This window comes from Uranotaenia lowii, chromosome 2, assembly GCF_029784155.1.
Source record: "Uranotaenia lowii strain MFRU-FL chromosome 2, ASM2978415v1, whole genome shotgun sequence".
Classification (NCBI taxonomy): Eukaryota; Metazoa; Arthropoda; class Insecta; order Diptera; family Culicidae; genus Uranotaenia; species Uranotaenia lowii.
In genome coordinates, this window is record NC_073692.1 from 354,359,503 (window position 1) to 354,375,490 (window position 15,988).

The following is a 15,988-nucleotide window of genomic DNA, read 5'->3' on the forward strand; positions in this document are numbered from 1 at the left end:
TTAAAACTCAAAGAGGAATACCAAAACTACACGAATTTAGGTAATAAAACCACTTAAATCTCAGGTGCAATTTATAAGATTTTTGTAGATATTTTTCATGAGATTTGGTTTGAAAACTTTCTTAAATTCGATGTTTTGATTGCAGAAGGAATTGAAATATTATTCTCAAATAAAATAAGCACAATTTCTAAATTGTTTTAGTTACTCCGAGCCCAAGTCATTATACTACCTTAAAAAAGTATGCATAATTTTGAGATGGAAACCCATTTAAATATGTTCTCTTAATGCACACGTGAGTATTGTAATTGATAAATGGAAAATTTACAGCCCCCCTTATCTATAAATTTTAAGGGTTTAAAAGCTGAAGGTGATGTATAGCATAACGAATATATAACACAATTGTTTTTTTTTTAAATCAGAATTTCAATCTTCAGATTATGATTGAGCTAAAATTAACCATTCTAAGTTTTCAATTCTTGAGAAGAAAATGTGTAAATTTTCGCGTAATTAAAGTAGGCATGTACGTTATTTATGAATGAGCTCACCAAAATGCTGCTGCCGACGATAGAACACGCTGGATCTCGCCGGATTGATAACCATAATGATGATGGCGATGGCGTTGACGGCGACAACGATGACAAAGTAGGGAAAAATAAATTCTTCTGCCTGCCTCCGCACGTTTAGTTTTCAACACCTTGGAATTCCCGGTACGCCTTATTCATCAATGACCCGATGACGACAACAACGATTCGAGAAATAGTTCGAAAGCCACACTGAACATGATGTAATGTCTTTTTTTGTGTTTTTACTATATTATTACTAAGAGTCGCGCACAGCCTACTGTTATTTGAAGTGTCTTTACAATATTTATAACAGCTTCGGTAATCTCATACTTTACTTTCGATGTTTTTTCCCGGATTGACGGTACTTTCACTCTTGGGGTAAAAAAAAAACTATAACGAGACGTGGATTTGTCACCGGATTGGTCTGCTAGAATCGAATTCTCAACGAACGAGATTAGTGCTTCTAGTCTAGGGGGGGAAAAACGATTCCCAAACCGCAGCACGCGACTTCCAGCAGGGCTCTGATCGCTTTAGCTTAAATTGTGACTTCCACTCATTAGCGATAAACGGTTGGTCCTTTCTCGTTCCTTCTGTCACTTTTCTACCGGACTTAACTTCACTTCAGCACTTCCATCTCTCTTTCTCCCTCTTTCTTAGAGAGTCCGTCGGGGGACATTTGGGTGACGAACGCGAGATATCAAAGTTCGCGTAATCGCACGCGCTGAATCACATGCATATGTACGATACGATAGCTGACGCTTGAAAGAAATCAGAAGACCAAAAGCGTGCCCGCCTGATGGGACCACAATTTATTGTTCAGAGCTTCCAACAACTTCGGAGTTCGGAAAGGATTTTTGCTGATATGGCTGCCTACGACAACAAACGAGTCCATCGAATTCTGGCCCCTATCAATGACTGAGTTGAGTAGCTTGGACAAGAGAGCTCCACATGTTATTCCAAAAACATCGACAATTCAGTCAACAAGCGACGGAACGCCACCCTCTGGTGAAGCGCCACGTCAGCCTTACGAAAAATTGTTGGCGTCCTCCTCAATCAGGACGTCCGTCGTTGGAGTGGGTGGGGAAGGAAGGAAAACCACCTGTCTCGAAGGGTCATCGTTTGATTTGAAATGATACCGCAATCGGTCTACTAGCTAGCTAAAAACAGGTTGATATTTAACCTGGGTATCCTTTTTTGTCGAGGAAGGGGTAAATTAACATTCCTTTTGCCCCGGTGCAGGCTAATAATTATCCTGTTTAATAGAATCGTGAGAAACGAGTGCACGATTGTTTTAGAAATGGCATATTTTCGATTCAAATTAACATGGAAAGTGCTTTAGGCTGTGTATATAAAGTACAATTGAAGTGCGATTTAATCGAAATATCAAGTGATATTTTCATATATTTTGACAAGAGGTCTTCCTTTAGAGTGTTCTCATTGGGTGAATCTTGTGTATGCTAATCATGTTTCTAAGTTTTGATTTCGTAATTTGGTTTTTAAACCATTAATGTTTCATTCCTATCTTTCTCAAGCTGATAGCTACTTGTAGATTATTTAGAAAATTTTACAACCCATAATAGAAAAGACTTTCTTTTGGGTATTGTGGGGGGTTTGGGTATTTTTACATGCGTCATGAGCTCGAAAATGTGGCAAAATAATTTAGTGTATTTCCTTGAGTGATAAAGAATGCTGATTAGAGTAGCAGAAAAATGTTGACCCCTCAAGGAAGTGATTAGAGAAGGGTTTTGTTAAAACTGATTTCACTCTATTGTGTTGTGAGTCTACTGATTTGTTTCTCTATGACCATTTGAAACTCTACACTGAAACTGCCGTGGGGTCTACTTACACTAAGACTCAATCCAGAAAAAAGTGGGGAACGTCAGAGCTTGCACCTCATATCTCAGGAACTACTGGACCAATTTCTACAAACATTACCTAATCAAATTACTTGAAGTCGTAAGATTTGTAATGTGAAACTTTTTTGAACTGGATCTCGAGTAGACAAACAAAGTTGTCGTGATCTCAATTCAGAGATTCACGCAGACACGCATCCTAAGCCAATTCCGTATTTTTCCACCGTAAGGCCAAATCAAATTAAAGAATAAGTAGCAGCATCATTAAAAATCTTCGTTTCCTATGCCGCTCCTCCTTTTTCCATCGAAATGCTAAAACATAACAAACAATCAGCAGCAGCTCCCTTGAAAATCTGCGCTCCCTAAGTCAATCCGTCTTTTACACAGGAAGGCCAAATCGAATCAAACCATCAGCAGCAGCCTTAAAAATCTACGCTTCCTAATCCAATCCGTCTTTTTCCATAGGAAGGCCAATTCGAAACAAACATTATGCAGCATCAGCCTTAAAAATCTGCGCTTCTTAATCCAATCCTTCTTTTTCTATCGGAAGGCCAAATCACAATTAATAATCAGCAGTAAATGCCTTAAAAATCTGCGCTTCCTAAGCCAATCCCGTCTTTATTCACCGGAAGGTCAAATCAAATCAATCAATCAGCTGCAGCCTTAAAAATCTGCGCTTCCTGAGCCACTCTTTCTTTTTCTCCCAAAAGGCCAGATCCCAACAAGCAATCAGCAACTGCATCTTTAAAAATCTGCTCTTCCTAAGCCAATCCGTCTTTTACACAGGAAGGCAAAATCGAAACAAACAATCCGCAGCAGCAGCCTAAAAAATCTGCGCTTCCTAATCCAATCCGTCTTTTTCCATCGGAAGGCCAATTCACAACTAATAATCAGCTGCAGCTGCCTTAAAAATCTGCGCTCCCTAAGCCAATTCCGTCTTTATTCACCGGAAGGCCAATTCACAACTAATAATCAGAGCAGCCGTAAAAATCTGCGCTTCCTGAGCCAATCCATCTTTTTCCACCGAAGGGCCAAATCACAACTAATAATCAGCAGCAGCTGCCTTAAAAATCTGCGCTTCCTAAGCCAATTCCGTCTTTATACACCGGAAGGCCAAATCGAATCAATCCATCAGCAGCAGCCTTAAAAATCTACGCTTCCTAATCCAATCCGTCTTTTTCCATCGGAAGGCCTGATCACAACTAGTGATCAGCAGCAGCAGCCTTTAAAACCTGCGCTTCCTAACCAATTCCGTCTTTATACACCGGAAGGCCAAATCGTAACAAACAATCCACAGCAGCTGCCATTAAAATCTGCGCTTCCTAAGCCAATCCGTCTTTTACACAGGAAGGCCAAATCAAATCAATCCATCAGCAGCAGCCTTTAAAATCTGCGCTTCCTAATCCAATCCGTCTTTTTCCATCGGAAGACCAAAGCACAACTAATAATCAGCAGCGGCTGCCTTAAAAATCTGCGCTTCCTAAGCCAATTCCGTCTTTTTCCATCGGAAGGCCAAATCAAATCAATCAATCAGCAGCTGCCTTAAAAATCTGCGCTTCCTAAGTCAATTCCGTCTTTACTCACCGGAAGGCCAAATCAAATCAATCAGCAGCAGCCTTAAAATTTTGCGCTTCCCAATCCAATCCATCTTTTTCCATCGGAACTAATAATCAGCAGCAGCTGCCTTAAAAATCGGCGCTGCCTAAGCTTATTCCATCTTTATTCATCGGAAGGCCAAATCAAATCAATCCATCAGCAGCAGCCGTAAAAATCTGCGCTTCCTGGACAATCCGTTTATTACACAGGAAGACCAAATCGAAACAAACAATCCGCAGCAGCAGCCTTAATAATCTCTGCTTTCTAAAGCAATTCCGCCTTTATACACCGAAAGGCCAAATCATATCAATCTAAAAATCTGCGCTTCCTAATCCAATCCGTCTTTTTCTATCGGAAGGCCAAATCACAACTAATAATCAGCAGCAGCAGCCTTAAAAATCTGCGCTTCCTAAGCCAATCCGTCTTTTTACATCGGAAGGCCAAATCACAACAACCAATCAGCAGCAGCAATTTTAAAAATCTGCGCTTCCTAAGCCAATCCGTCTTTTTACATCGGAAGACCAAATCACAACAACCAATCAGCAGCAGCAATTTTAAAAATCTGCGCTTCCTTAGTCAATCCCTTTTTTTCACTGGAAGACCAAATCAAAACAAACAATCCACAGCAGCTGCCTTTAAAATCCGCGCTCTCTAAGCCAATCCTTTTTTTTTTCTACCGGAAAGCCTAATCAAATCAAACAATCCACAGTAGCTGCCTTTGAAATCTGCGGTTTCTAAGCCAATCCGTCTTTTACACAGGTAGGCCAAATAGGAACAAACAATCCGCAGCAATAGCCTTTAAAATCTGCGCCTCTTTGGCCAATCCGTCTTTTTACATCGGAAGGCCTAATCACAACTAATAATCAGCAGCAGCTGCCTTAAAAATCTGCGCTTCCTAAGCCAATTCCGTCTTTATACACCGGAAGGCCAAATCAAATCAATCCATCAGCAGCAGCCTTAAAATTTTGCGCTTCCTAATCCAATCAGTCTTTTTCCATCGGAAGGCTAAATCACAATTAATAATTATCAGCAGCTGCCTTGAACATCTGCGCTTCCTAAGCCAATCCGTCTTTTACACAGGAAGGCCAAATCGAAACAAACAATCCACAGCAGCTGCCATTAAAATCTGCGCTTCCTAAGCCAATTCCGTTTTAAAAAACATTTCAAGGCTCAAATCAATCAATCAGCAGCAGACTTCAAAATCTGCGCTCCCTAAGTCATTGCTTCTTTTTCCACCGGAAGGCCAAATCAAATCAAACAATTAGCAGCATCATTCTTTAATATCTGCGCTTCCTAAGCAACTCCTTCTTCGTCCCCTGAAAAGCCAAAACATAACAAACAATCAGCAGCAGCAGCAGCTCTAAAAATCTGCGCTTCCTAAGCCAATTCCGTCTTTATACACCGGAAGGACAATTAAAAAAAAACCCACAGCAGCCTTAAAAATCTGTGCTTCCTAAGCCAATTCCGTCTTTATCCACTGGAAGGCCAAATCCAGCCAATCAATCAGCAGCAGCAGCTTTTAAAACTTGCGCTCTTACGAATCTCAATCCAGAGGTTCACTTAGACACGTCTGACGCTCACAAGAATAGATCAGTGACTGACTTTGTTTTGTTTGTTTTGCCTAGGATTGCCAAAAAAAAGAATTCCTAAACCAATTGGCAGCTAAGCGAACCGGTTCGGTTTCCGCTTTCGTGTTTCAATGGTTAAACTATTGAAATAAAGTATGACCCATAAAAAATGCGAAAATCTGTCATCACAAAAACACTTTTCTTCATGTCCAAAATCCGGATCGCTCGGATGCCGAAGATGCAAACGATTGGAGCAATTTGAATGTGAAAATTTTACACAGTTTTCAAAAAAAAAAAGATTTTATAACAAAAGAGTAGTAGAAAAAGCCGATGTTTCGGGTTTAAATCCTGTAGAGTGAAGTCAGTAATTTTTTCGACATTTACCAAATAAAATTATTTTTATATTCTTTAGCTTCTCAGACAATATAAATTTTCTATTTCAAAAAATTCTTGGACTTAAGTTAAAGTCTACAAAAATAGAGAATTAGAATTCTATATAATAAATTAAAAAAATTAAGAATTTTATCCGTTTTTTTCCAAGCAGAAAATTTATTTTCAAATTTCGAGTGTACCGCATTTTTCCTTCGGTCATCAGTTCATTTTGTGAGAAATCAAAAATATGTAGAATTTTCATAGGTATAGTTTCGCTCCCCCGGAAAGCAGAGCAGAGCTGCGAATGGAAACCGTGGGAAAATAGCCAGAAAAAACTAATTTTCGTTGTCGTTGTCGTTGCTGAATTGGAATGAGCGATGTGCAACAGGACGCATTCGCGCGAACCAATGAGCTCCATCCAAGTTGAAGTACACGTGGAATTCCGTGTTGGTTGCAAAAATAGATTTTGTATGCAATGGAAGTCGTTGTATTGCTATTAAGGGAAGCTCCAGGAATTCTTTCAGTTATTCGAATATAGATTGAAGAAGGTATGCTTCTGTGATAAGTTTTCACCCATGTTTTCAAAAGCGATATTCTTTTCTTCATAAATTGGGCTTGAATGAAGAACGAATAAGAAAATATTTTTCAATTCAAAGGCAATTTTCTTTTTTTTTTTCATCTTCACAAGGATGTATGAACTAAATTCAGAAATGCTAACAACCTGTTGCTGACACGATGATAATCACCAAGTTTCTTCAAAGTTGACATGTGCAACAGTTGAGCTATGCTATAATTTGCCTGTTTTGCTAATCATTGGCGCAGGTTGATATAATGATTACGGTACAATTTTTTTCTTCTACTCCCTCGGAAGAAAAACTTTATCTTTCTACTTCCATTTGCGACAAAGGGTTTGCAAATAGCCGTAAGTTGGACATGATATGTAGCGATTAATAATTAATTCTTCCTGATGCTCGAGTCTTGTTTTAAAAAGTTGGTCGTACCAAGTCAAATAAAACATTGGATTCTAAGACTGGATTTTCGAATATGTAGCAGAAAGTTTTTCAATGAATTTTAAAATTTTTATTTTTTTTCGTAGAATAAAATTTCAATCAATCTATTCAAATCAAAACCACTGCTCATCCTTCATGTCTTATTGTGTAACAGTAAAAAATGATGATCTAGCAAGTAAATAATTTGACTATCTTCAGTGATTCCCCAAGTTCACTTTAAACAGATAATAAAAATATCATCCAAAAAGTGAATCCCAAATACTTAAGCTTTCAAATATGCATGAACACGGTCCTCAACAAGAGGGGAATCACGACTTTGATCCTTACTCTAATGGAAACTAATATTTAAAGGAATGAAATTGTTTATTCGGTACTATTAAGTATTCAGCTTCCTTTACAGTTACATTAACTTGAAGATTTTTATCTTGTGTTACCTAAAAAAAACTTCAAAATGAATCCATCGTGGGTACTTCTGATGGCCTGTGTTTTGGCCTGTCTGTCTAACGTCTACGGATTTCCGCAAACTGTGGTCGTCAATGATGAGGTTTCATCGAATGTCAACACTCTTTTTAAGTTTTACACATTATGAAGTGTAAGTTTTTATCTGATTTTGTCACATTTCTTATTGCAGTTGATGGGCTGCCGGAGGAATCGCACCTGGCAGCAGGTGAAAATAATTTACTGAAACGGGCCACTTGTGATTTGCTCAGTGGATTGGGAGTTGGAGATAGTGCCTGTGCTGGCCATTGCATTCTGAGAGGAAACAGAGGCGGTTACTGCAACAGTCAGAAAGTTTGTGTTTGCCGGAATTGAAAATATTAGTTTTAGATTGGCAATTTTTAATGGAATAAGGCAGAAACTCACTTTGCACGTCTCTGTAGTCCCCGCCCCCAAGGTTTGTGTTTAGAAGAGCGCGTCAGCAGGAGAACTTAATACGAGTAGTACTGCAACAGATACATACCCATGCGCTCAATCCCTTTGTTTGATGCCCTGATGCATCCCACCAACCCCATTTTATAAGAAATTGTACAATTTTTGTAACTTAATAAATATAATATAATATGATATGCAATCAATGAATGAATAATCTAATATGCAATATAACAGTAAAATAAAGATAATAAAATATGGTATTATGAAAGAAGAATGAAAAATAATTTAATGTGAAATATTACAATACAACAAAATCAATAAATAAATTTAATATAATACGATATTATGATACATTGAAAAAAAAAAATATATAACCCGTCTTAATAACACAATAGAAAAAATATTACAAAATTACTGAACGATACATTGATCAAATAGAAAAATAACAATGTACTAGATCATATGATAATGCGTGTAATTGTTATTTACAAAATAGAACAGAATTAGAAACGAACTTTACAGAACAAAGAAAGTTTTTAAAAATTATTGATAACGATCAAAACTCAACCAAAAAATGAACATTCTTTGAGTAGATTTGAACAATTTTCAGATAACCTCCCGATCAGAAGAGAAAAACTAAATGATATCAGAATGAGATATTTTGCTATTCAATTTTTTCCTATTTGGATGAGTTATAATTTAGTACTCGTAGGATGTTAAAATATCTCAAATTACATCAAAAAGTCTTTGCAACCATAACTGAATCATATCAACTCTTCACCCAAAATTCAGCCTCTGTGTCAATGGCGTGTAGTCAATTACATAGCATCATTGGTACAAGAAGATAACGCGATCGGTGCTGATTCGATTTGCTCCCACCGGCATTAATCTCCCAAGTTAACCGAATTGCGTATGTCTGAAAGAAACAAAATAAAAACGCTTCACGTCCCTCCCTATCGCATCACAAGACGAAGAAGGATGGAAATAAATACTGGCCAACACCAGGCAGCCAGCGAACCGAGCACTGTGCGTGTGAATGTAGCAAAAGCAACATCAAAAACATCCTTCTAAGGCTGATGTCATGCTGAAACAACTAGCAACGCAACGCAACGTTCCAATAAGATTGCGTTGCAACGCATTGGTATGTCATGCTGGCGCGACCTGTCACTTTGAAATTCCCTACAAATCATCACTTCTCTACATCTGATAATGCTTCGAATCGTCTCCTTTCTTTCGGGAGCCATCAAAAACTCATCAAATCACGACCCGGATTGCAAGAATGCCGAAATTTGAACAGACAAAATTCCTTGTTTTTTTGCCGGAACTAAGAATTCATGAAAATTTTCTCGCCGATTAAGATATTTTTTAGTTTATTATCACAAGTTCGGACAGATCTTCGTACTATTGTGCTTAAAACCCGGAATCACTGCTTCAAATCGAGAAAAAAACAATATTCCTATTGGATTTCCTACTAGTCGCGCTACAAAACACATTGGCATCAGATTGGTCGCGCTACACAAAGCGACCAGTATGACAGGTCTGCGCGATTTCCATGGAGATCAAATGAGAGCTGGTTAGTCGTGTGAACGTTGCGTTGTAGGTCGCGTTGCTAGTTGTTTCAGCACGACATCAGCCTAATTCAATCACTTCGTATGTATGATTTTGACAGCTTGGCCGAGAGTTTGATACTCTATACCGCCAATTCAATCCCTTCAATCCACCGGCAAACAACCACGGCCGAGCTGTGCGTGTGTATGCAGTAAAAGCAACAAAAAAAACATTCCTTCAATTCAATTCGCCGGCAAACAACCACGGCTAAGCTGTGCGTGTGTATGTAGCAAAAGCAACAAGAATATATTCCTTCAATTCACCGGCAAACAAGCACCGGCCAAGCTGCCCGGCCTTAGCAGCTGTGTATATGTAGCGTGTGTATGTAATAGCAGGCAGTAAGCAAAGCACAGTTCTCATTCAATGGGTTTCCCGTTTCCTCCACTCCCGTTCCCTTTCCCGTTTCCATCGCAAGACAAATGAATACCTTGAAAGGCCGGGAAGCCACTGTCGTGCGTTTCTTTTGTGATTGATCGGTGGCAGAATGCCTATGACAAATATCCCTCTTCCTGCATAAAGCCCAAATAGTACACTGGTTAGGATGTCGGTCTGGCAAGACCTTAAGGACGGTGGTTTGAGTTCGATTCTCCCTACGGGCGCTGTGGTTTATATTTTTATTTTCTTGTTTCTGGGATGAATTATCCAATAGGAACGAAATCCCATAAAATGTTTTTCTTGTTTTGCTTGAATGTAGTGGTCATGCATCATTTTAGTTGGGAGCCGAGTCCTTATGCCAGTTACGGTTTTTCAAACATATCATCTTCGGCACAGTGCACATTTCAGCGCATTATCGGCACAGAGATGTGCTAAATAGGCATTGGATTTTTGCAACCTCTTCTATGGGTGTTGTTATTATTTAAACAAAATTATAACTCATCTAGGTAGGATATATAAATTTAAAATCTTATCGGATTTCTATGCAAAAAAAAAATGGCGATAAGAGATGATAATCGAACACATCACTTTTCTAATTCCATCCCATCCCACCAGAGCTGTGTGTCCTGCTTGCTTACTACTCTACCCGAATAGAAGGGAAAAACAAAATTATATCAAAATGAGATATTTTGATACTTATTTTTTTTTCTATCTAAATGAGTTATAATTCAGTACTCGTGGGATGTTAAAATATCTCAAATTATATCGAAAAATCTATACGATCATAGCTAAATTATATCAGTTTTTGATATGCTCCTATCAAGATTATATCTCGTTCAGATAGCATAGTTTGATATTAGGCAGAACAAATCCTATCAAAATTATAACTTATCTAGATATGAATGCTTCGAGAAAATTTTCCAGAGGAATGGCAGTGACCCACACTATTTGCTAAAACCATGTTTCATTTTCGGTTTCCCAAAAATTCGATTCAATTTTATGAATCTGTTGAGCGAAACTCATTAAAGTATGGTTTGGGCCGTTCCCGATCAGGAGAGCATATCAAAATAAAAACTCAAACGTATCTCACCAAGATATTTACATATGATTCAGTTATAATTAAGTACTCCAAATTTTCGATTTTGAGTTTCTCCAATCTGAATTATATCTTATTCTGATTGACAAACTTGAATGGGGTTGAGCTCATATTCATTGAGAAAGATGTTTTTCGGATTGTGCTAAAATAAAATGATTATATCTTATTTTGATATACGTTCATCTTTTTCTGAAACACGGACATCGAAGTCAACGGCTCAAACCTTACATTAACGAGTTTCGCTCAACAGATTCATAAAATTGAATCAAATTTTTGGGAAACCAAAAATGGGGCATGGTTTTATCAAATAATGTGGTTTATTGACCTTCCACTAGAAATTTTTTTCGAAGCACTCATATCTTGATAAGTTATAATTTGGATATAACTAGTTCTGTCCAATATCAAACTATGCTATCTGAACGAGATATAATCTTGGTAGGAGCATATCAAAAACTGATATAATTTAGCTATGATCGTACAGATTTTTTTTATATAATTTGAGATATTTTAACATCCTACGAGTACTGAATTATAGCTCATTTAGATAGAAAAAAATAAGTATCAAAATATCTCATTTTGATATAATTTAGTTTTTCCCTCCTGATCGGGAAAGCATTCATATCTTGAGAAGTTATAATTTTGATAGGATTTGTTCTACCTAATATCAAACTATGCTATCTCAAGCAGATAAAATCTTGATAGGAGCAAATCAAAAACTGATAAAATTTAGCTATGATAGTATAGATTTTTTGATATAATTTGAGATATTTTAACATCCTACGAGTACTGAATTATTACTCATTAAGATAGAAAAAAATAGTATCAAAATATCTCATTTTGATATAATTTTGTTTTTCCCTCCTGATCGGGTTGACTTCGATGTCCGTGTTTCATGGAAAGTTATATGCATATCAAAATAAGATACGATTATAGTATTTTGTAATAATTTGAAACAAATTCTTAATCGTTGAAAGTGAGTTCAAGAATGCCAAACAAAATAAGATATAACCAAGATTCAAGAAACTTAGAGTCGAAAATTATGAGAACAATATTCTTACTGAAAAAGATTTAAATATCTCGTAGAGATATGTTTGAGTCCTTATTTTGATATGCTCTCCTGATCGGGTACCTGAGATTCATAGGATGTGGGTGTTTATTTTCGTACTGATTCTGCATAGCTTGAAGCCGGCTGCTAGTTTAGGGACGGCGTGCAAAGACAGGCAGCCGTTTGGGTTCCATAGAAGTGGCCAATTAGAATTCATATATGTAGGTTTACCCGATATATTGAAAATTGGATGGATCGGCCCGATCGAGATCGGACTATTGGAATTCTCAAAGGGAAGCGTACGCACGGGAACCAGGCAGCCGTTTGTATGGATTCAAAATGGACCATGGGAATGTCCTGTACGTTTACTTGAAGAATTGGAATCGGACTATTCAAATTTTAAAAGGATGCATGCGGACGGGCAGGCAGTCGACTTCGTGTGTCGTTCAGATGAATGAAATGCATTGAAGGTTTACCTGATGCATTGATGAAATACTAGATGTACCTACTGAAATGAGAGCTCTGAAAATCCAATAGCGGCTTTTAAAGCAGGCAGAGAAAAACAACAGTACTCCCCAGCCTTTTTCTTTCGACTCATACTTCTGTCAAATAAAGTAAACATATTGATTAAAGTACTAAGCTTTGAAAATATAACTGAAACCATGCTTCAAAATTTATTCTTTCATTCATTAATTCATTGCTTCCAAAAGTGCGTTTAAAAATATTTTTTCTATCAATGGTAGATATAATTCTGTTTTATAAAAAACATAAACAGAAAATCTCATATCAAAACTCTAACTGAATAAGATATAAATATCTCGCTGAGATAGGTTTGAGTAACGATTTTTATATGATCGGGCTTCCATTAGTTTTCGTGATAAAAAGATTTGGTTTCATCACAATTGCAGTAAATGAATGCTAACGATCTATCGATTTGGTAAATTTTTGATTTTTAAATGCGTGGATTATTTATAATTTTTTAATTTTTATATATTACTCACCAATCAAAAAATTTTGAAGCAGATTATCACTTGAAGAAGAGTTTCAACAAAAATGTTAAACAGGGCATTTTTTGCTTATTTTAACCCTCCATTTCACGATTTTTTATTTCTCCTCAAAAATTATTTTAAACAGTTGGAAATGGTGAAAAGAGAAGAAGAAAAAAAAATCAAAATAAAATACGATTTTTCATTTTTTCATACATTAATTGTTGCAAATTTGTTACTTTATGAAACGAAGGGTTAAAGTGTTGACTTGTAACTGGTTGGTTACAAATTGTTGGATTTTTGTTTTAGTTTATATATTCAAATGTTAGGTATATTCTAGAAAATTCATGTTTTTGTAAAGTCTCACAACCAGATAGCATCACAGTAGGCTACATTTATGCGAGCTGCTGTCAATTGATATTGGAGGGAAAGGAGGAATAGGAATAGGAGGAAAATGAAACGAAGAAGCCGAAAAGGAAGCTTGCTTCCGTTTTTCGAGTCTCTTCTAAATCAGGCGTCCGTGAGTTAAGTCGGTTCCCTTACAGTGTTCGTGAACATCCAAGGATTTCACCCGAGAGATAAGTGTTCTACTACTACACGGATCGGCCCCCAGACCCTTAAAGGTCTCGCGCCTAAACGTAAAAGACCAGCATCATCGTCCTCGGGTGCTGCGGAACTCTAATTCCTAAGGGGGACTTCCCTTCTCGGCCTGTCCGGGTACGGGGCACTCTCGTGGGCAGGCCGATTAACAGCCAACGAAGGAAGACGCCTGCAACTATCGACTCCAGCAACGCCCGCTGGCGCCGAGGGTTTCGGCACCCCGTCGATACGCCAATACTCGACGGCCCTCCTGCTTCCGGAACTGGACTTCCGAAGCAACCTCGTCGCGACGCAACAGCAACTGCAGCACAACCACGGTTAGTGAGCCAAATACATGTCACAATTTACACAGAACATTGTTTTAGACACACAGACAACACGCCACATAAAAATGTTAATAAAAAAAGCATAGAAACATGAAATTTCCGGGTTCTTATATTTGATCCATGAGGTCCTTGGTTATCCAGTAGCCATCCGGCCCTGAGGTTCCGTACTTTTAGAGTACCTTGCCTTGGCTGGTCTAGCCTCTGCTCATCAATCCGTAACAGACTTATTCGGATTCTCATGATGGCTAGCATATTACAAAATGTCAATCTAAAAGTTGAATGAATTCGCCTGGAAAACTGGTGCATCTAGCTTCGGATTAAATTCAAATGAATTCGATTTTTTAGGAACAAGAAACTGCAGTCCGGGAAAGTTGTTTTACGCAGCGGACCAAATTTGGAACTTGCGCAAAGGATAATAGCTAAAGGAACCAACAGTGTAAAAAAAAATCCACAATTCCCAATTTTACTGTTTTCCACTAATTCACTTAAGAAAATTATTTTTGGCAGGATGAAAAAAAAACCTGTGTCCGCTTTTCAATCGACGCCTACTCCGACTCCTTCGTTAAAATTTTGGTAAAAAATGTTGGTATATTAAATGCCAAAAATACCCACTTTCAAATATAAAAGTAGTATTTTTCGGTAAAATTTTTTCCAGTATCTCATACGAGTAAAGTATACTAGGTCTGTGGCAGTCTTTATTATTTATATAGATGGTATGGATTTAAATTACTAAGCCAGTTAAATCAGTATTCATAGAACCTTCCGAATTCGTTTAGACAAATTTGCTTAACACGAATTCAACTTTGGGCCACCTTTAGAGCAAGTTCACTGGTATCAAGATTTTCAAGATCTTGGTGAGTTGTATTTTTACAACACTGTTTCTATTTCAGCCGTATGTGATAGAAATATTGCTATTTATGCATCACAGCATGCGAAAATACAACACGTGTTGTTAAAAAACTAGAAGGCCACAGATCTTGAAAATGTTTTTGCATGGCAAAATTTTCAAAATGTGCCGTAAGTGTTGAAATTTCTACCACTATTCCCAACACCAGTGAACTTGCTCTTAGGCTGGTTCATTTCTTTGGTTATAGCATAGAAAGTGATCAAAAGAAATTTGAAATTTAACTAGTCAAAACATGAGATAAAAAATGAAATTGAAATTTACCTTGAAAAAACTTTTTCTGAAAAGAAAAGATAGAGCTCAATAATTGATGAAAGTTCGAATTTAAAATGTACGTACATATTTCATAACTCATCGAACAATTAAAAGATCGTTTGAAAACCGGGAAAACGGATGGAAATTTGCACTCTCCATGGCAAGACTGTTGCTAATCACAGCTTATACAGGTATCAATTCGAATCAAACTTGATGCAACAACCTAAGACTGGGAAAATGCATAATTGATTGATACCGACTAACAACCAGCCAGCTCGATTGCGTCTGTCGTCGTAGCTTTCATCGTCGTTGGGCCACGTGGCTTTCGAGCTAACTAAGTGAGTTTTTTTATCTCTCGTCACAACAAAACGTCGACCTAAGATTAATATGAATGAAGAAGCTTCGGAGATTCTCGCAAGATGCGGAAAATATGTAGAAACTTGCCGGATTTAAAATATGCGTCACATGCAGCGTTTGTTTATAACAGTTGTGATAATGTGATATATGAAAAATTTAGACAGGAAAAACGAGATTGCCCGTAAAAGCGGAAAATTGAAACCGTATTGTCTAGTTCTCTATGTTTTAAAAATATACCCGAGGGTGTTTCTCATTCGATCTGTACAGGTGATGTCGATTTTTTAAAGTTTCTGTGAAATCTTTTATGAAGTTTGTTGGCTTTTAATAATTCTTTAAAGCAGTGTTTTTCTCAATTTTCCAGAAAAAATTTAAGAAGTTTACAAAGGATTTTTTAAGCAGTCGTTTAAAAAGACTTTCATAAAGTCTTTTGAGAAGCCTTTAATAAAACTCCTAAGAAGTCTTTTATTATTCTTTTTTTCCGCAATATCTCTTGAGATGTCTTTAAGAAGTACTTTAAGAATTCTTACAAAAAGTAACTCTTTCGAGAAATTATTAACCACGTATTTTTCGCAAAATTAAAAAAAATATTTAAGGAAATATT

General features: G+C 37.2%; 1 protein-coding gene across 7 annotated transcripts in view; it reads right to left on the reverse strand.

The window, feature by feature from the left end:
* Positions 1 to 15,988, reverse strand: part of LOC129744274 (uncharacterized) — a 107,303-nt gene that overhangs the window by 38,190 nt on the left and 53,125 nt on the right. For 3 of the 7 annotated variants that reach the window (XM_055736713.1, XM_055736712.1, XM_055736714.1), the window contains one exon: positions 14,051 to 14,116. The exons of 3 other annotated variants lie outside the window; for them this stretch is intronic. In XM_055736713.1, the coding sequence (XP_055592688.1) occupies positions 14,051 to 14,116 (66 nt within the window). Of the gene's footprint in view, positions 1 to 545; positions 898 to 14,050; positions 14,117 to 15,988 lie in introns of those variants that run through there. One more of the 7 variants, XM_055736715.1, reaches the window with a different exon arrangement.